This window comes from Somniosus microcephalus, chromosome 32 (genome assembly GCF_052327205.1).
Source record: "Somniosus microcephalus isolate GS21.2 chromosome 32, FLI_Smic_1.0, whole genome shotgun sequence".
NCBI lineage: Eukaryota > Metazoa > Chordata > Chondrichthyes > Squaliformes > Somniosidae > Somniosus > Somniosus microcephalus.
In genome coordinates, this window is record NC_141018.1 from 9,250,895 (window position 1) to 9,272,519 (window position 21,625).

The 21,625-nt window shown below is 46.6% G+C and overlaps 1 protein-coding gene across 3 annotated transcripts in view; it reads left to right on the forward strand.

The window, feature by feature from the left end:
* Positions 1-21,625, forward strand: part of vps13c (vacuolar protein sorting 13 homolog C) — a 339,126-nt gene that overhangs the window by 261,799 nt on the left and 55,702 nt on the right. For all 3 annotated transcript variants that reach the window (XM_085972079.1, XM_085972080.1, XM_085972081.1), the window contains 6 exons: positions 2,847-3,236; positions 6,331-6,435; positions 7,824-7,988; positions 9,707-9,835; positions 17,185-17,318; positions 18,945-19,071. In XM_085972079.1, coding sequence (XP_085828205.1) covers positions 2,847-3,236; positions 6,331-6,435; positions 7,824-7,988; positions 9,707-9,835; positions 17,185-17,318; positions 18,945-19,071 — 1,050 coding nt within the window. The remainder of the gene's footprint in view (positions 1-2,846; positions 3,237-6,330; positions 6,436-7,823; positions 7,989-9,706; positions 9,836-17,184; positions 17,319-18,944; positions 19,072-21,625) is intronic.

The following is a 21,625-nucleotide window of genomic DNA, read 5'->3' on the forward strand; positions in this document are numbered from 1 at the left end:
CACACTTCCATATCAGCTGGCTACTTTCACCCGCACTCTCTAGTCATTGTCTTTATTTTTATATTTATATTGTGTCAACAAAGGCCTAGAAATTCGGGGGTTTAGAGCTGACCGCTAAGGCCCGTTTTCAAGAAAAAATGGCGGCCAAGTCGCTCCCGCCCACTTCCAGTGGGTCCCGCAGCAACCCCCATTTTGGGCAGGTCGGCAGCGCTGCCGTTGCCTGTACATGCTGCAGAAATGAAAATGAGGCAGATCGTGAAGCCAGTGATTTGTGCAATGCTGATTTGCCATTTTGGATGTCGCCGCTCCACTTACCGCCGTCTCCTAATCATGACCAGCTGAGCGAAGTGTTCAGCAGGAAGGAGCCCCCACCAGCGCTATTTAAAGGGATTATGATAAACAACTTGCTGCTGACGTGCTTTTTCAGTTCTACTGGCTCTGTCTAAGTTTCTGCAACTCTAGGAGCTTTCTAAACTTGTTTAAAGTTGCCGAGGTCACAGAGAGTGTTGCTGCAAGTGGAGAATACCTTGCTTCTCATTTAAAGGCTTCTGCTCGCACCACTTGCTCACAGTCATGGGGGCTCTACATGCAGTCCCCCTCGCGCTCGAGTATCATAGGGAGATGGAATGGAGGCAGTGAAGAAGAGGACAAGATGCTCACAGAGGCGGGAGGAGGAGGGCCATGAGGGCTCTCGGCAGGAGCCTGACTTGGGGTCTTCTGAGAGCAATTCACCTACCTGCACTTAAGCCAGGAGCAGTGTATTAGGAAGCTGTGCTTCACCAAGGAAGTGGTCACAAAACTGTACCACTTCCTGTGACCAGACCTGCAGTCTCAGAGCAGGGCGACGACAACTCTCCCAGTGGCCCTCAAGGTCACCGTGGCCCTCAATGTTTTCGCCAGCGGATCCTTCCAATCTGCAGCAGGAGGTATAGCTAACATCTCTCAGTTCGCTGTCCGTCGCTGCATCCGGGAGGTCACAGAGGCTCTCTACTCCAGTAGAAGAGACTACATTGTCTTCTGTCTGAACAGAGAGAAGCACGACGAGCGCACGTGTGGCTTTGCCGGGATAGCGAGCTTCCTCATGGGGTAGAGCGCCATCGACTGCATGCATGTGTCTTTGCGGGCACCATGTAACAATGCCGAGATGTTCCATAACCACAAAGGCTACGGCTCACTTAATGTGCAGTTATTGTGCGGTCATGCCCAGCGCAACACGATGGTGAACGTCTCCTATCCTGGCAGCAGTCATCCTGCGCTAGTCTGGTGTGACAGCAATCTTCCAGCTACCACGTCAAACCTGAGGGTGGCAGATCGAAGACCAGGGCTATCAACTCTGCACCTGGCTGATGACTCCCTCCACAACCCCACCAATCGTGGCCAGCAATCATATAATGACAGCCATGCTGCCACCAAGAACGTCATTGAGCAGACCATCGGGGTGCTCAAACAACGGTTCCACTGCCTTGACCGCTCGGGAGGCGCCTTCCAGTCCTTGCGGGTGTCCCATTTCGTGGTGGTCTGCTGCATGCTTGACAACTTGACCATCATGAAGGCGCAGCCCTTGCCATCAAGGATTGCGGGACCATCTCGGGAGGCGGAGGAGGAGAAGGAAGGGAGGAGGCAGGCAGCAAATCCCTGTTCTGGATGGCTTGTCTGTGAGCGCCTCATCAGACTCAGATTTGACTATGAAACTCCAGATCCCTGTTGTTCACCCCTTCCCCATCATACCATCCCTCTGTCACGGAGCATCATGGCATCCTCCTGGACACAAAGCTGAAATGAAAGCCACCACAAAACACATTCCAAACAAAATTCATAAACTTATCAATGGCGACTGGTCGTCTTCATTCTGAGGTCGAAGGTGAATGCTGGGGTTCAAACCGGGAGAAGGCAAACAGGGAGCTTTAGTTTAGTGGTGAGGTGGGCAGAGTTGACATGAATTGGAGAGAAGGGTTGTTACTGCTGTATATGTGAATGATGGAGGTGGTGCATCAGAAGGATCAATGCTGCTGTTGGAAAGGAACTGAGAGGATCAGGAGTTGCAGCTGGAGCCAGGTAGTTGGAACAGATGGAGACACAGGCCCGGGAAAACAAGCAGGAGAGTAGTCGTGAGAGGAGGAAGTGGTGCTCGATTAGTCACTTCGCAGCAAAGAGAAGCTTGTGTCCTAGCCCCAGTTACGGAGTAATAAAAATGGAAGTATATTACCATTCTAGTAAATCTCCTCTGCACCCTCCCCAAGGCTTTGACATAGAAACATAGAAGATAGGAGCAGGAGTGGGCCATTTGGCCCCTCGAGCCTGCACCACCATTCAATGAGATCATGGCTGATCATCCAAATTCAGTACCCTGTCCCTTCCTTCTTCCCATATCCCTTGGTCCCTTTAGCCTTAGATATATTTCTTAACTCCTCCTTGAATATATTTAATGAATTGGCCTCTACTGCCTTCTGTGGTAGAGAATTCCACAGGTTCACCACTCTTTGGGTGAAGAAATCCTTCCTAAAGTGTGACCCTAAATTGGACACAATGCTCTAGCTGAGGCCTAACCACTGATTTATAAAGGTGCAGCATAACTTCCTTGTTTTTGTACTCTATGCCTGTGTTTATAAAGCCAAGAATCCTGTCTGCTTTTTTAACAGCCTTCTCAACTTGTCTCGTCACCTTCAAAGATTGTGTAATAGAATCTCCAGGCCTCTCTGTTCTTTCACCCCCTTTAAAATTGTATTATTTAATTTTATATTGCCTCTCCTCATTTTTCCTTCCAAATGCAAGAGTTAATGCTACCTTTAAAAGTTTGTTTAGAGTTTTGAACTTCCAATCAGTGGTGTCTTGTTTGTTTTATCCAGGCAACTGCAGAAATTAAAGAACTGGCAGAAGGATGCTCAGCTGATGTGCTGCATTCCAGAATCCGAGGGGAAATAATGGAGCTTGTCCTTATGAAATATCAAGGCAGGAACTGGAGTGGGCATATTAAAATTGCAGATGGACTTCCTGAATTTTTCCCTGTGTGCTTCACTGCCGACTGTAAGGATCGCATGAGCATTGATTTGCTTGTCCACGTTAGGAAAGTTAGTGGTCGTCTGCTTTTGTCTATTTACAGCCCGTACTGGATCATTAATAAAACCTCGAGAGTCCTGCAGTATCGTGCAGAAGATGTACATGTGAAACATCCGGCTGACTTCCGCGATGTTGTCCTGTTTTCCTTCAAACGGAAACATATTTTCAGCAAAAATAAGGTATGTATAATTCCTTTTGGATTCTTTCAGGTTTACAGTAATAAAGGAGATATTCCATTTATTGGTGAGAGAGCAGTCATCCACAGTTTAGAAGATAAAATACCACAAAGGGGTGATTGGAATCGCAGATTTTGCAAAAATCAAATTAACGTTGTCATTTAAAAAAAAAAAAAGATACATCTTCACCGTTACAGTATCTCCTCTATATGCTATACAGTTTTTCTTTCTGTATTCACAATCAAAATAAAGACCAACACACTAGCTATGATAGCATTCAACATAGATGCAGTTAGTGGAGCACAAGGGAAGTCAATAGATGTATCATATTGTTTTGAAATTGTGGCATTGCTGATCTTGGATAGATGTGCAAGACCTGGAAGTGATGCTATAATACTAAAGGATGTATGTATATATTCAGAAGCTTCTGTAAGGCTGGAGTAGCCGTGACCTCAGTGGCACCCTATTGCATGTTCTGGTCCCACTCAGCCCCTCAAGCCCCACTAAAGGTCTATAAGCCACAAGAGCCATGAGGGTACTGGTGGTCCTTTGACCCCAACCGATGATGGATTTGCCTACTATTAAGAGGGGAGCAGAGTGCTGAAATGTATAGCCAAAATGGTAGGATACAAGTCTGAGGAAGTTGTGCTTAAACTGTACAGTTCTTTAGTCACTGTACCCTTGAATACTGTTTCTAATCCTGGCTACCTAGACATGGATGAGACATTCATGCCCTAGAGGTGGTGCAGGAAAGTGCCAAGAGCAGATCCCCAGCATCAGAGAACTGAGTTATGAGGAAACACTGGAAAATGTAGAGTGTCTCAGCCTTGAAAAGAAGCAACTGAGAGGGGACCTCGGATATATAAATGGTATAGTAAAGTTAGATTTGAAATTTACTTCAAACGAAACCATAACAACAGGGCAAGAAGACATGGGTTCAAGTGAGCTCAAAGTAAATTTAGGAGCATCAAAAGTTTCCCTCCTGCAAAGTGATCGACATGTGTAATAGACTTCTGGGAACAATAGCCTTGACCAAGAGTCAACCAAGGAACAGCTTGATGCTGTGATAGGGCAAGAGGTTCTTGCTTTCTAGATGAGCTAGATCCGGTTTTGTGGCCTCTTATATATTATGCTGTCTGTTTTATGCTCCCTGTGGTATAAAGGCCATCGCTATCCAATCTCTTTAGCATTCTTACACCTGGCTCTGCCTTGCCCCATAACAAATGTAGACAGAGTGACTATGAGGAATTTGCCAATCTATAGATCTTCTAGATGGCTAGAGTGGCTCTGGTAGTGTGGAATTGTGTACTGTGTTTTATGTACTTGCAGGTGTAGAATATGTAGGGGGGCATCCTTTACCTGGTTTACGGTAATTTACCTGGTCAGGCAGCCTTTTTCTGCCACTGCACTGTGACCAATTCCAATCAGCGGTTTCGAATCGCTAAACCACCCCTTCCAGTTCTGACTGGAGGAACTTATAATTAATGATATATTAGAACGGACAAATGGTCTGGATGCAAGAAAGTCAAAACTTTATTAAAACTAAGAAACTACACCACACGATCAAATAATCACGGTAAAATTGCTTAAATAGGGGAGGGAAATCGACTAAAATACAATTCTAACGAAACTCCCACTTTACTCCCACCGCTAAGCCTATCCTAAGTTGCCTTGTGGCAGGCCAGAAAAATAAATGCTCACCACTGCAATGCCAGCTCCGTGCCCTGCGATCTTGGATCTTCATGGTCCAGAAGTGAAAAACACCCCAGTGTTTTTAAAAGTAAGCTGCTGGTGTTTTACTACTTCAGACAGACTCCACGCTGTAGAGAGAGGCACACGGAGGCAGGCCAGAGAGAGAGAGATGCCCCTGAGAAGCTATCTCTTATACCCCAATTTTGGGGCCGAAATGTTCCCGCCCAGATCCGGAAGTTTCTGGGCTAAAACAAAAGGGATCCAACTGTCCCCATTGTCCAGTAATGGGTGATTCAAACCCATTTATTTTAAACTGTTCCCTTCCTCAGTCCAAATGTCTCTTCTGTGCTGAGTTCATTGTGTGTGATGGGCTATTGAACCATTTCCGTTCATTCTGATGGGTTTTGAATGGGGCTGTATTACGATGTAAGCAGCCTGGAAGGCTATAGTAAACAGAAACCATTGTCCTGTGGTCACTGAAACCGCAGCCTAAGTGGTTTAATCCCTTGCGTACACAAAGTAGCAGTTTCTGTAAACAAACATCGATTGTCTCTGCAGGGAGGGGAAACTCCCCTTTTGATTGACAGAATTTGACTGCCATTGCTTCACAGACACCGAAAGCTGCTTCCAGGTCCTTTGTCCTTGGCCACGCAGTCTGACGGCCATTTTACCCCTGGGCAATTTACCAAACTCGAGTACATTTTTAAAATAAAAATGTACTGTCTTAAGGTGTGCGATATATATATATTTTTTTACAAAGTTCTTTGATTCCGGTGTTGTCCAAGTGCTGCCTAGCTTAACGCAGCCGCCTTGTGGTTCTGGGTATGTTTTAAGACATTGTCCAACCCAGAGATAATTTAAATCACGCAAAGTCTTCGTCCACGATGTGGATTAATATTTCCCGATCTTCGGGGGCTGAGGGGATTTTGCGAACTCCTACAAATATAACAGCGTGGCTCCAAAAAACACACTAAAAACAGATTGAAAAAAATTAATTTGCTATTTTTCTTTATGAAATAAAAACAACATTAAAAAAAATCTACCCTGCCAGTGATCTTCAAATGGTACCAAGATTCCTTCCTGTACGCAGCTCATCAGGGATCAGGGGCTTAGCAAATTGCAGTCACAATCCAATCTCCCATCGTGCATTGTACTGTGCATCGGATCACGATTGATGGACAGTATAGGATAGAAATGCAGGGTGCTTTCCTCGGGCTAAATGGCATGATAATTGGTGAGGAGTTGAATCAGGCCCCACTGGTGCAAGGACAGTGTGCTAACCCACCTTGTCCTCTCAATCTGCATATTGACTTATTTTTGTCATTTATTTGATTTGCCATGAGGGTTTTGAGCTGATGATCCTCAAGTATTGTATTTGAAAAAATATTTTTTTTTTCCCCTACAGATTCAGCTGTGTGTATCCACCAGTGGCTGGTCCAACGGTTTCTCATTAGACACCGTGGGAAGTTATGGATGTGTCAAGTGTCCTGCAAAGAGTATGGGATATTTGGTGAGTTTTCTCAATTGAAGTGCAGTTTGAATGTTCCCAAGGGTCAGATACTTAACAGGAGTGCAGTTATGGTCTAAAATTTGCAGTATAAATCCAGGGTCAAGTCCCTCCTCCGTCTCTAGTGCTGCAGTGTCTAGCCCAATAACATAACCACTGTACTTTAAATGAATTGAAAGTGGGGACGCTTCTGGCTTTGCGCTCAAAGCATTGAAAATTTACAGGCCTAGTAACACTAATAAAATCTGTAACCATCCAGCATGACCAAGGCGCTGCCAGCTGCACATTGATTGTGTAATGGTAGCCTTATGTTTTCTCAGCTCTGCTGCAGCAATTAGCCTTAACCTCAGTGTATGACCAGCCTCTACCACAATAACATCACTCATCCACTTCACGCAAGAACCAAGCTTGTTGCCCCACAACCAATTTTGTACTAAAGTACTGTAACAAACAGTTTTGTACTTGAAGCCATACATACAAAGGAAGGGGTCAGCTTAAGCCCAGACTTTGGGATAGAGTTCCTACCTACTGATCAGTCCTAAATGTATCCATTCCTTGCTAGCTGTTTCAATTATCCATATCATCCCAGTGTATTTGCAGAACTGAAGTATTTTACTGGTTTTCTGTGAATGATACTTAGTGTGTTTTCAATTTTCAACTGATCCCCAACATCCCAAGCCTTTTTTTGGGTGGGGGTGCAGAGAGATGGAGTTCTCCATTTCCTCTATCCTTTGTGTGAAAAAGTACTTCCTGATTTCACTCCTGAATGGCCTAGCTCTAACTTTAAGATTGTTTCCACCTGTTCTGGATTCTCCCACGAGGAAATAGTTTTACTCTATCTACCCTATTTAATCATTTTGAAGACCTCGATTAGATCACCTCTCAATGATCTTAATTTTTGAGAATATTGGCCTGTTGTAAAGGGTACTCTCCCTGTCCAGATCGCAGTGCTATCTTTAATGATACTGGGCGTGCTGTGTTAACTACCTTCTATCATTGGTTTATAATGGCCCCCTCCACGTGCCTACTTCAACTACATATTACCTACAGTCCCTTGCTAGGAAATGTGTAGGATCTGTTGTGGCAACTTCCTTCCTTTTATAGTCAGGCCAAAATGTACTGTTCCTTGGTTGGATATGGCTTATATACATACTTTGCAGGAGCATGAGTAATTATGTAGATGGTATCCTCACTTCAAGATATCACTGAATTTAAAGACATTGTAAAAGCCTGTCATCTGCCAAGTTTTCTCTTGAGTAGGGCAAGCCACTTCTTGGGAAACCCACTTAGTAAAGGATGCCTTCATTTGAAAAATGAAGGTACAGTATAATGTGGGTAATCGTTACTGTAAATACTGTTGATAACTAATCATTAATTTTTTTTAATTACAGGTTGGAGTAACCATTAAGATGAGCAGTTTCAACATGACCAAAGTTGTTACCTTAACTCCATTCTACACATTGGTCAATAAGTCGTCTTATGAGCTGGAGGTTGGAGAAGATCAGCCCAGTGGCCTATTAGACCGTGGAAAATGGATTTATATTTCGGCAGCAGAGGTGCAGTATAGGGTTTCAGTTTTGAAATATGTTTGTAAAGATAGCCCATTCCCTCCTGTGGGTTTATCATCAGCAATGCACATATAATTACTGCCCAGAATTCATCACATTCTCAATGCATCCACATTTGGATGGCAGAAACAATTTACACTATACCATCTGCTGGTTCCTTTAACTGTTGATGCAATCTGCAAACTATTCGAACAATGAAATGTGACAATAGTAAAATAGGAACATGACGCACACAGTATATTAATAGCAGTGTCCCGGATACTGTTATATTACGGCACAGCATTTGTCCAAGCCTAAACAGAGAATTTCCTCGCCACCACCATCTTCATTCTGCCCTCGGCCTAATACTTCCTGTGGAATCCTTCCCAGGTATTTGACAATTTCTCCAAAAAAATTATCTTCACTGGTTCTGAGTCTGATCCATTTGGTGATATTTCTGATTCCAGCCTGTCTAAACACGAAACGCTGGTTGGCCACTCATTTCTCCGCAATGGCGGCCTTTCTCATGTTGCCGTAGCAGTTAGCTCAGTTCTCCGACCATGCCCAAGATACATTCCCCCATCCCTGAACCATCAAACCCAACTATAAATGCGACTGGTGCTCCTTTCCATCCTCTTCACTGTAAAATCTCATCTGACTTTCTCCATTTAAGTAACTGACTCTGAGCACAGCAACAGCCCACTCGAATATCTGTATGCTCATATAGGCCTCTTCATGAAGGCAGCATTCAATTTCAGTGTTTAGGTCAATGTCATCAGTATCGGGACAGAAAGCTTATACCAAGCGCTGCGTCTGATTTACTGACAGGGATGCCAGTCAAGGTGCACATCTATTCAGATGTTTGTTCACTGCTTGAGCACCTCACTGTCTTGTATTCAATTACCATATTTGCAGGACCTATTCTTGTAACTGGCTTCATGCCACCATTACTCAACTCTGGTCCCAAATGAAAAAGTAAAATCAAAATTCATATTGAAGTTCAAAATCATTTTGTTTGTTATTTTCAAATTACAAATTTGTGGACTATGGAAGGGGTTAGCATAGTGTACTTACACAGATGTGTGTACTTGCATATGGGGCAAATTGTGTGGATTGGTAAATGTTACTTGAATGAGGTTTATTACAGGAAACTCTATTATCCGGCACCAAGTGGTGCCGGTTTATCAAAAAGTCCGGATTACAGAGAGGTATAGTTTAAAAGGTACGAGAGCTCCGTACACAGCAACAAATCCAGGCTTCCCTGTTGCTTAGCAACAAGTGCAGGAACCCCAGTTACACAGCCACAGATCCAGGAACTGCCACTAATATGAAGTAAAACTTACCTGAACCTACTCCTGAATTTTGCCGGTTAACAGAGGTTTCCGGTTGGTGTTCTTTTAATCATGTAACAGTAAGGGAACAATGTATTTTAACAGTGTGGCACATACACTCAGTATGAAGGTTTTATTTTTCCATAGGGGTTAGTGTAATGTTGGCATGAAAATCGAGTGAATTTGCTAAGAGTGGCTTCAGATACAGATCTTGTTTTTTAATATTTCAGCTGCTTTTTATTAGAGCAAATTATTTTTGGCTGTGTTGTACATGGAAATACATTCTGTTGCATGAGACAACCATTTTAAGTTGATGTTTTTAGCTTTGTATCCATTAAATAACCAGTTCCTCGGTCTTAGGAGCGTCCCACTAACATTTTGGTAATTCCATTTCAGTGTCTTCCTTTCTGGCCTGAAACATCATCAAACAAGCTTTGTGTCAGAGTGGTTGGTTCTGAACTGTCATCAAAATCTCTCTTGTATAACAAGCAAGATAATGGCACGTTGCTGAGTCTTGAGCATGTGGTAGGTTCATATGTTTTCTGTTTTGTTTATATTCTCATTGATGGTCGCAGCAGAAGTTGGATCTCAATGATTGCAATCAAATGTGAGGAGCATTCTAATATCACCTGTTCTGCTGTGGGGAGGGCGGGGGTAACACACAAAATGGGAGAGAAAAGAAATTAAACAGTTTTAGGAGCAAGAAAGGGTCATTCAACAGCCCCGTCCCCCCTTCACTTATCGAGTCCACCTATCTGATTTTTATGTTTTATTATTCCACTCTTCTTTCTCCAGAAACGCATCAAATTGCCTCTTAGATATATTTGTACAATCAACTTGAACAATGTGTCCAGGTTATTGCCCAAAGAACACAAGGCACTTTCTTGATGAAATGAGGAGAGACCATGGTATTGGGTCTCCAGACTCTGCAGAGACCTGTTTAGCTGATGGCAGTTATGAGGCCTGTTGTGCCCAAGGCAGAACCATACTATAAGTACTGTAGTTCATTACTCCATCAGATTGACTTACAGAGCTAAGGTACATGTACAACACATTGGCCCAGATTCTGCAGTAGTAATGACGGCGATACTGTCGGCGTTCGCCATCGTTACTCCTCTGAAACTGGCAGAAACTTCTGGAGTCCGCACATGCGCAGGTAAACGCGGAAATCCAGATGTTGTCGTCAGTTATTCCATGCTCATCCACAGGTGGCGTGCATTGTGGAAGTCCCCGGAGCCCGCAATCATTTGAAAACAGACTGAACTGACGATAACTTGCCCTTTTATGCTGGAATATTGCTGTTAAAACCTCATGACAAAGTTAAGCCTTGTTGAAAGATGTGTAACTAGGTTTTTAATGTCGTACATACTGACTGACTGCAGAACAAGCGTCTGGCCCTGAAAAACTAATTTTATTTTTGTGCAATGTTAAATTTTTCCATTATGATAAAAATTCCATTGTTAATTTTTTTTAAAGTTTGATATTTCAACTTCTACCTTAATCCCATGTCTATGACCTAATCTTTATTTCGCTCTCTGTAAAATGATTAATTAGGGGAAGGAAAATTAGTGCATTTTACTTCCTGGTTTGCTGTCTGAGAATTCTTCAATGTGATTGGCTACTTAGCCGGCTTGATGACATCACTGTTGCTGGATGCTGGAGCTCCCCTGGACTTGGTGCCAGAATCAGATTAACGTTGGGAGAGGTGAAATTTACACCACAAAAATCGCTAGATCTTTATGGGCAGCTTTCTTCATGGTCAGCAGCGAGTGCCGTCACTTCGCCGCTGACCGCAAGTTCCAGGCCATTAAGTATATAATAGAGGGATGATCAATTTTTGTCTCAGTGATATTTTTATAGCATGAAAACATTCTAAATGTTAGTCAAGAAATATCTGAAACTATTTTTGTCTGTGCTTTATTGAAAAGGGCAGATCGGGGGGTAGTAGCGGTTGATGTCTTGCATCTATCCGAATGATGTGTGAGGAAAAGTTTAACAACCAAGTGGCTGCATGCCCTGTGATCCTTCAGCTGCATGTAAAAGCTGTGATTCCTACTCGATGAACACTGTAGAGTGTAAGGACATTTTCCAGCCACTGCAGCTCCTCTCCCAGTTCGACGTACCCTGCATGGTGCAGCAAATTCCAGACGGGTGGAAGACTTGCCTGGATGTGCGGCATAGAAAGCTATGGAGCGATTAGGAAGCCAGGAGGCAGCTAGGTTGGAGATATGGCTGCGGCTGGGAGGGAGCATGAAAGTCGGAGGCCTATGGTTGGAAGGAATGTGCAAGCAAAGAGATTTGTGGATGAAGACGAGGATCTTGAATGCAATGCTTTGGGGAACTGGGAGCCAATGAAGGGTAGCAAGGAGGTAGTGATGGATGGGGGAGTGAGACTTGGTGCTAGATAGGATGTGGGCCACAAGGTTTTGAACATCTGTACTCCACTAATTTGTCATTGAACCACCCAAAGGTTCAGTCAGACAGAATGTGTGGTCTCTGTACCTGTGGCAGAACCATCAGAGACCAAAGTAGCTCAAGACTCTCGCCCCGCCACTGAATGGCCTGATTCTCCTTGTAGAATCGTCACCTGAGCTCTCGGCAACACAGCGACCCAAAACACACTGAGTGCGTTCATCCCAAAAGACTACCTGTACCAATACCATTGTTCCATAAAGAGGGGTTCAGGATTATAACCTGAAAATGACCATATTGTAGGAACGGAGGTTCCTAGCTGAATAAAGTATTCGACTCGATGAATCAAATCAACAGGTTTTAATGAACAACGAAGTTAACAGGGAAACTACAGGAGAAACGGTATACAGGTCTATACAGCTTGCTGGGCACTCGATGACTACTGGAAGATTCTGGAAGCTGACGTCATCACGTTCTTCGCGCCACTGGTGGTCACGTGAGCAGCGTCATGACGTCCTCACGTGGAGTGCAGGAAAACACAATACAGTACAGTTAACAGGCAGTTTAAAGGTGCAGTCCGCGGTTGCACTACACTGTAGTTAAAGGGATTATTACCAATTGTTCTGAGACCCTTGGTGGCTCCGCCACAGGCGCCCCCCCAGAATCCACTTTAACGGACATTGTCAACCGAGTAGGAGGCTTAATGATCCTGGCCGAACGGCGACGAAACTCAGGCAGCGGAAACGGGGCATTATTCGAAGAACCAGTGCCGGATTGCGGCAGAAGCGCCGTCTTGGGTGAGGCAGAAACGGTAGTCAGAGGTGCAGGCGCGTCGGAGGCCGAATCGGGCTGTTCGACGGTGGGTAGATGCACAGCTGGTCTGGTGGCTAACGGCGGTCGGCCGCGACGAGGCGGTTGGGCAGCCACGACAGGCTCACTCCGATCCAGGTGGGCTGGTTTGAGCCGGTCGACAGAAACGGTATCAGACTTTCCACCGACTTCAACTGTGAAGAACTTTTCCCCTGATGAGATGACACGAAAAGGTCTGGTATACGGCGGCTTGAGTGGGTCTCTGTGACCATCTTGTCGAATAAAGACATAGTCCGAACTCATGAGCTCTGTCGGGACGTGAGGCCTCTGCAGGTCATGCTGCGAGGTTGGGATGGGCTGGAAATTCCTAGCCGCCTCCTGATGAAGTAGGAGCTGTTGAGCTGCAGACCATGGTTCGGTGTGTGGAGGGAGGAAATCCCCTGGCACTCTGAGTGTCTGGCCATAAACCAGCTCAGCCGATGAAGACTGGAGATCCTCCTTTGGTGCTGTCCGGAGGCCTAGCATCACCCATGGGAGCCTATCCACCCAGTTGGGTCCCCTCAGGCTGGCACGGAGGGACGCCTTGAGAGACCGATGAAACCTTTCGCACAGGCCATTCGCTTGCGGATGGTACGCGGTGGTACGGTGCAGCTTGGCACCCAGACCTTGTGCCACTGCGTTCCACAGCTCTGAGGTGAATTGCGGTCCGAGGAGATGTCCGATGGCACCCCGAAACGAGCTACCCACGACGAAAGAAACGCCCTGGCTACGTCTGCTGCGGTGGTAGCGGCCAAGGGAATCGCCTCTGGCCACCTGGTGGTCCGGTCTACGACCGTCAGGAGGTGTGTGAATCCACGTGACCCGGGAAGGGGGCCTACTAAATCCACGTGAACGTGGTCGAAATGGCGCTCAGGCACTGGGAAGTTTGCCAGCGGGGCCTTGACGTGACGGTGGACTTTGGATTTTTGACAGTCGACACAATTGTTTGTCCAGTCCCGGACGTCCAAATACATGCCTTTCCAAACGAATTTGCGGGACAGTAGCCGTTGAGAAGCCCGCATCCCCGGGTGAGATAACCCGTGGATTGCCTGGAATACCTTCTTGCGCCATTCGACTGGCACAATGGGCGGGGGGCACTCCCATGGATGTGTCGCACAAGAGCGTGGTTCCTGCCTCTTGAAGCGGCACGTCTGCAACCTGCCAACTGGAAGGCGTGGTCCTAAACGCTTGTACCTCTGGGTCTGCCAGTTGATCCCCTGCCAGTCCGACGAAATCGATGCCCAGGTGGACTGCCTGGACTGGAACTCGGGAAAGGCAATCTGCCACGAGATTATCCTTGCCTGACTGACAGGTGCTGCAAATCCGTCGTGAATTCGGATATAAACGTGAGGTGTCGCTGCTGCCGAGCTGACCAAGGCTCCGCCGCTTTGGCCATGGCGAAGGTGAGCGGCTTGTGGTCCACGAAGGCAGTGAACGGGCGGCCTTCTAGGAGGAAACGGAAATGCCTGATGGCCAAAAACGGGGCGAGCAGCTCTCTGTCAAAAGTGCTATACTTTCGCTCGTTCTTGCGCAGTTGGCGGCTGAAAAAGGCTAACGGCTGCCAACCCCCGTCGACCCATTGCTCTTGAACTGTTCCAATGGCGTAGTCGGAGGCATCCGTAGTGAGGGCAACCGTCACGCCCGGAAGTGGGTGTGCCAGCATAGTTGCATCCGCCAACGCCGCTTTGGTATCGCGGAACGCCTGGTCCATTTGCAGTGTCCAAGTGAGAACATCCTTGCCCGACTTTCCTTTTAGTGCTTCGTACAGAGGTTGCATCAACCGGGCCGCTTTGGGGACGAAACGATGATAAAAATTTACCATCCCCAAGAACTCTTGCAGGGGTTTGACCGTGCGAGGCTGCGGGAATGCGGTAACTGCCTCTACCTTGGTGGCTAGTGGGACGGCGCCTTCTGGGGTAATCCTGTGTCCCAGGAAATCAATGCAGGATACTCCGAACGTGCATTTGGCCGGATTTACAATAAGGCCGTGTTGGCTGAGTCGGGCGAAAAGTGTACGTAAATGGGCCATGTGAGCTGTCGAATCCTTGCTGGCTATTAGGATGTTGTCCAAATAAACAAAAATGAAGGGTAGGTCCCGTAATAGAGTCCATCAAACGCTGGAATGCTTGAGCTGCATTTTTCAGACCGAATGGCATGCGGAGGAACTCATAAAGGCCGAACGGAGTGATGACTGCCGTTTTGGGGACGTCTGGAGGGTGCACCAGAACTTGGTGATATCCACGAACGAGATCCACTTTAGAAAATATAGCGTTTCCAGCCAGATGAGCCGAAAAATCTTGGATGTGGGGAATAGGGTACCTGTCCGGTGTCGTGGCGTCGTTTAAGCGTCTGTAATCCCCGCAAGGTCGCCATCCGCCGCCTGGTTTGGGTACTATATGCAGTGGGGAAGACCAAGGGCTGTCCGAACGCCGGATGATCCCGAGGCGCTCCATGGTCTGGAACTCAGCCTTTGCGGCTGCCAGCTTGCCGGCTTCTAATCGCCGCGCCCGAGCGTAAACTGGTGCTCCGGTTGTGGAGATATGGTGCTCCACCCCGTGCCGTGTGCTTGTAGCCGAAAAAGTGGGCCTGGTGAGCTCCGGGAATTCGCCGAGCAGGCGCGTAAACCCGTCTTGCGACGGAACCGCGCAGGCCACCGACCAGGACACGGCGGTGCTGCAGTGGCAGGGCACTGCGTGGAAAGTGGACGCATTAATGAGTCGGCAGTGTTGGACGTCGACCACCAGACCGTTGGCGCAGAAAAAATCAGCCCCCAGGATGGCCTGTGAGACCTTGGCTGTAATAAAGTCGCAGACAAAACGTTGACCGGCGAAGGTTAAGTTTACCGTCCGTTTCCCGAACGTACGCATGGCAGCGCCATTTACTGCCACGAGGGAAGGCCCTTGTCCGCCGGATAGTAGGTCCAGCTTTGAAGCCGGGAGGATGCTGCACTGTGAACCAGTGTCGCACAGGAATCGTCGGCCCGTAACGGAATCCGTAACATAAATGAGTTTGCCCGCTGAGCCCGCCGCCATAGCTAACTTGCTGTGCTTTTTAGACCTTGTCGTCCGTCCGGGAGGACGCGGGCTTGTTGGAGTTTTTTTTTGTTTGTTTTCTTGAGGGAAACTGCAAGGAGGCTGGCAGCATCGAGCTTTGGCGCCAAAACGGGCGTGGTACGCGCACCATCCTGCTGGGGGCGGGCTGGTTTTCTCTCGCGTGGGGGAAAAGCGCCTCGCGGCTGCACAACATTGCTGAGTGACAGTAAATATCTTGTCTGCCTCTGCAGCGAGTTCAGCACCGTCTGTGATGGCTGTGTTGGCCAATGCCGCCTGAACCGGTTCGGGTAGCTGGCAGAGGAAAAGCTCACGGAATAAAAAGCATTGGGGTTCCGCACCCAACAGCGTGAGCATTTGACTCATCAGCTCTGACGGTTTTGAGTCTCCGAGGCCAGGCATGGAAATAAGCTTGCGTGCCCGCTCCGACTTATTAAGATCAAATACCTGCAGCGAACGGGCTTTAAGCGCTTCGTACTTGCCCTCCTCCGGCGGGCTTCCAAGGATGCTGACGGACCCGCGAGGCCGTGGCACTGTCAAGAGCGGCAACCACGTAATAATAACGGGTCACATCCGCTGTGACCTCCCGGAGAGCGAACTGTGCCTCTGCCTGGAAAAACCATGCTGCTGGCTGCTGTTCCCAGAACTGCGGCAGTTTAAGGGCGACGGCGTTCGTCTTCATCCTCGACGAAAGTTGTCCGACGAGATTGGGGTCACCAATGTAGGAACGGAGGTTCCTAGCTGAATAAAGTATTCGACTCGATGAATCAAATCAACAGGTTTTAATGAACAACGAAGTTAACAGGGAAACTACAGGAGAAACGGTATACAGGTCTATACAGCTTGCTGGGCACTCGACGACTACTGGAAGATTCTGGAAGCTGACGTCGTGACGTCATCACGTTCTTCGCGCCACTGGTGGTCACGTGAGCAGCGTCATGACGTCATCATGTGGAGTGCAGGAAAACAATACAGTACAGTTAACAGGCAGTTTAAAGGTGCAGTCCGCGGTTGCACTACACTGTAGTTAAAGGGATTATTACCAATTGTTCTGAGACCCTTGGTGGCTCCGCCACAATATTCTCTATAATCATTTCTTCTATTACTTGAGCAGATTAGTGCTCCAGCTGCAGACGCTGACTTGCATGTTGCACAGCTATATTCTGATAACAGTTGAGCAATAGAAGTGCGAACAAAACTCGTGATCTACAACAAAGCAGAATTAATGGACCTAATGAAATTTAATCAAAATTGCTAATAGTTGGCAAGTGAAGGGAATGAAAATTGCGAAAGATGTCACTTGCATCTCACGCACCCATCTCTCTCTCTCTCGATCACCGATGGTGTATTCTGCAACAATTATAAAGAAACTTTGTTTTTCATTCTCATCTTTTAAATATGGTCAGGTTCCTTTCTATAATCTTTCTGCAGCAACCAATGTCGACCACAAAGAAACGACAAATTCATTGCTGATATTGTTTTGTAATTATATGTTTCAGAATCCAATAATGAGCAGAAGCACTTGCTATTCCAATGGATCTGATGCATTTTTTGTTTTGGCAGTGTGGTGGCGTTATAGTGGATGTGAATGTTGCAGACCATGCCACAGTGATCACTTTTACAGACTACTATGATGGTTCTGCACCTGCCCTAATCATCAATCACACTACTGCAGTGAAGTTTCGCTTCAAGCAAAGGTACGTGAAATCCCCATTGCAGCTCTTCGATTGAATCCCACAAACAGCAATACCGTGCATGACCAGTTAATTTGTTGTTGGTGGTGTTTGAAGGAAGAACCTTGGCCAGAACATTTGAAGATTTCCCTGAAGGGAGATGGCAACTGTCCTTATCCCAGAAATTCTCCAGATGCAGCGGTTGGTGTCGGTACATTGTGCAAAGTTTCCTAGCGTGCATCAGTATGAGACTTCACAATGTGTTTCCTCGTGTGACGCGATTTCTGAGTGTGTTTATTTTTTCAAATGATTTGAAAATGAGCAGGGGAATAAAATATGTAATTTTTTTTAAGGTAACGTTTCACATTTAACATACTATCAAGCACAACTTTTGCTAGAGACAGGGAGAGAAACAGAACAACTTGCATTTATGTAGCACCTTTAACATAGAAAAACATCCCAAGGTGCTTCACAGGAGTGTAATCAGACAAAAATCCACGCCAAAAGGAGATAAGAGGGGGGTCTTAAAGAGGGAGGGGGAGGGGGAGAGGGTAATTACAGCACCTATTCTTTTTACTGAGTGGTAGCATCTCGCCTGAGTCTAAAAGTTGTACGTTCAAGCCTCACTGCACAATCTAGGCTGGTGCTTGAGTGAATACTGATGGAGTGCTGCATTGTCGGAGGTGGTGTCTTTTGGATGACAAGTTAAGCTGAGGCTCTGTCTGTTCGGTTACACATAAGATCCCACGGCACTATTCGAAGAACAACAGGAAGCTCTCCCGTTGTTCTAGCCAATGTTCCACCTTCATCCAACGCCACCAAAACAAACAAATGGTAGCTTACCTCACATGCTGTTTGTGGGACCTTTGTGTGTACAGTTGGCTTTTGCCTACAAAATATGACTCTTATTCATCAGCTTTTGAACATCCTGAGGTACATGAAAAGCACTATATAAATGTAAGTTGTTTTCTTTATACTGATAATTCGAGAACAATCACTGTTTATAGAAAATAATTTAGTTTTAACACTACAGACGTGTTTCTTCACTGGCACTCCCCTCCTCCCCCGTGGTCAGTTCCCATTTCAAGTAGGTGAGTCACTTTTGTACATCACCTTGAGGTTACATTTGAGTGCCGTTTGCCTGATGTTCTGACCGGGAACTGGTGCACTGCACAAGGGCACCTAATAAGACAAGTGACCTGCACTCTCCACCTGTGCTTTATATACACAATAACATGTTGTAAAGTAGTTACATTATGATGTGAAAGGGCGGCAGTTGATCAATGCTATCTGAGACTTGAGACGTACTCTGCCTTGCTGCATATTGCCGGTATGTTGAGCTTTATAATTATGACCGTATTTAAGATTTTGTTACCATTTTACACAATTATTTACGATTTAAAAAAGATAGCATTGTGTATCTTATGCAATTAGTTCAGTGATATGGAGAATATGCTAGTTTCTCTGTATTGTACATTGAATCTTCTAATTGCTGTTGCATAAACCAAGCAATTGTAATGTACAGGAGTTAGTTTCTGTGAACATACTTCTGTTCCAGTACAGGGATAATTTAACTGCTAAATGAAATGTCATGTTCACGAGTACTTTATAGTTCTATTAACTGCCCATTGATCTATTTCTGCCTTACAGTGAAGTACAGGGTGAGTTGATACTTGGCCCAGGAGAGGCTCGATTGTTTGCATGGGCTGACCCTACTGGTATCAGGAAACTTAACTGGGGCTGTGCATGGCAAACCGGAGAACTCGACCTGTTAAAGGTTCGTAGGTATTACCTGTAAAAATGAACTCTTAAAGTAAAGTCTCCCTGCGATGAGCTCCGAGTTTATCCAGTGAGTAACTGAGCCATTAGACCATGTCGCGGTGCTGCAGCACTGTTTTTGCTGTTGGACTGAACATATAGGCCCTATCTCATCTGCCAGGTCTGCTCTCAGTGCTCTGGAGGCGAGATGATCCTGACTACCTTCACCTGGTTTAGTCCATTAGCCACTGTAGTGTTACATCGTCAGCGTGTATAAGCAGCCAGCTGGAGCCACAGGTGAGATCTGGATCTGGATTCATTTAAGACCAGTATGAGAGAGCCACCCACGAACAGTGTGCCTTTTCTAAGATTTGTTTGTTGGCTGTTTGCATCTCTAGCAAAGCCAGCATTTATTGTCCATCCCTAAATGCCCTTGAGAAGGTGGTGGTGAGCTGCCGCCTTGAACCGCTACAGTCCATGTGGTGAAGATACTCGCACAGTGCTGTTAGGAAAGGAGTTCCAGGATTTTGACCCAGTGGCGATGATGGAACGACGATATATTTCCAAGTCAGGATGGTGTTTGACTTGGAGGTGGTGGTGTTCCCATGTGCCTGCTGCCCTTGGTGGAAGAGGTCGCGGGTTTGGGAGGTGCTGTCGAAGAAGCCTTGGAGAGTTGCTGCAGTGTATCTTGTACATGGTACACACTGCAGCCACGGTGCGCCGGTGGTGGAGGGAGTGAATGTTTAAGATGGAGAATGAGAGCTGCACTCATCCAGGCAAGTGGAGAGTATTCCATCACACTCCTTACTTCTGCCTTGTAGATGGTGGAAAGGCTTTGGGGAGTCAGGAGGTGAGACACTCACTGCAGAATAGCTAGCCTCTGACCTGCTCCTGTAGCCACAGTATCTATGAAGCTGGTCCAGTTAAGTTTCTGGTCAATGGTGACTCCCATGATGTTGATGGTGGGGGATTCAGCGTTGAATGTCAGGGGTGTTAAGTCCGTGAATGATTGAGACACGGACTAGCAGGAGAGAAACAAACAGAACTTTACTGGTGAAAGGCATAAACGAATCTAACCAACAGAGGCTCTCTAGCGCCTTTTATACAGGGGTGGTCACTGCCGGTATTGCAGTCTGAGACCAGTTATTCTCTTAAAGGTACATACACAACAAGGGGGGTGTGGTTAAACATTCTCTTGTTGAAGATGATTATTGCCTGGCACTTGTGTGGCGTGAATGTTACTCGTCACTTATCAGGACAAGCATGAATGTCATCCAGGTGTTGTTGCATGTGGGCACGGACTGCTTCATTATCTGAGAAGTTGTGAATGGAACTGAACACTGTGCTATCATCAGCGAACATCCCCACTTCTGACCTTATGATGGAGGGAAGGTCATTGATGAAGCAGCTGAAGATGGTTGGGCCTAGGACACTGCCCTAAGAAACTCCTGCAGCGATGTCCTGGGGCTGATATGGCCTCCAACAACCACAACCATCTTCCTTTGTGCTAGGTATGACTCCAGCCAGTGGAGAGTTTCCCCCCCCGATTCCCATTGACTTCAATTTTACTAGTGGTCCTTGATGCCACACTTGGTCAAATGCTGCCTTGATGTCAAGGGCAGTCACTCTCGCCTCCCCTCTGGAATTCAGCTCTTTTGTCCAGGTCTGGAGCTGAGTGGTCCCGGCGGAACCCAAACTGAGCTTCGGTGAGCAGGTTATTGGTGAGTAAGTGCCGCTTGATAGCACTGTCGATGACACCTTCCATCACTTTGCTGATGATTGAGAGTAGACTGATGGGGCGGTAATTGGCCAGATTGGATTTGCCCTGCTTTTTGTGGACAGGCCATACCTGGGTAATTTTCCACATTGTCGGGTAGATGCCAGTGTTGTAGCTGTACTGGAACAGCTTAGCTAGAGGCTCGGCTAGTTCTGGAGCACAAGTCTTCAGCACGACAGCCAGGATGTTGTCGGGTCCCATAGCCTTTGCTGTATCCAGTGCGTTCAGCCGTTTCTTGATATCACGTGGAGTGAATCGAATTGGCTGAAGACTGGCTTCTGTGATGGTGGGGACCTCGGGAGTAGGCCTGTTGCGTACTCGCAGTTGCTGCTATTCCTGAGAGCTCAGCGATCGAGGTATTTAAGGACTGAATTTGTGGCCAAAATGTGCACTGACAGTGCCGACATGGACTTGAGCCTGCAGATAGAACACCAATCGAATCATTGGATTTGTACTGACTTATTGGCATAGATTTCCCCTCCCCCCACCCCTTTCACCCCCTGGCCTGGGTGTAAGTCAGGCCGATCTGCCTGATGGAACCTGTCCAGATTACTTGTCCAGTAACGATCACTGCTGTAGTGTAGACCAACAGTCTAGAGGTTGCGTGTTCAAATCACAGCATGGTTTAAAAAAAAATGTGGAATTAAAATATTCGTAGCCGCAAGAGTGGCCATGAAGCTGTTGTTTTGTTCTAAAAACCCAACCGGTTCGCTAATGTCCTTTATCGAAGGAAATCTGTCGCCCTTACCCGGTCCAGCCTATGTGTAACTCCAGTTCCACATCAATGTGGTTGACT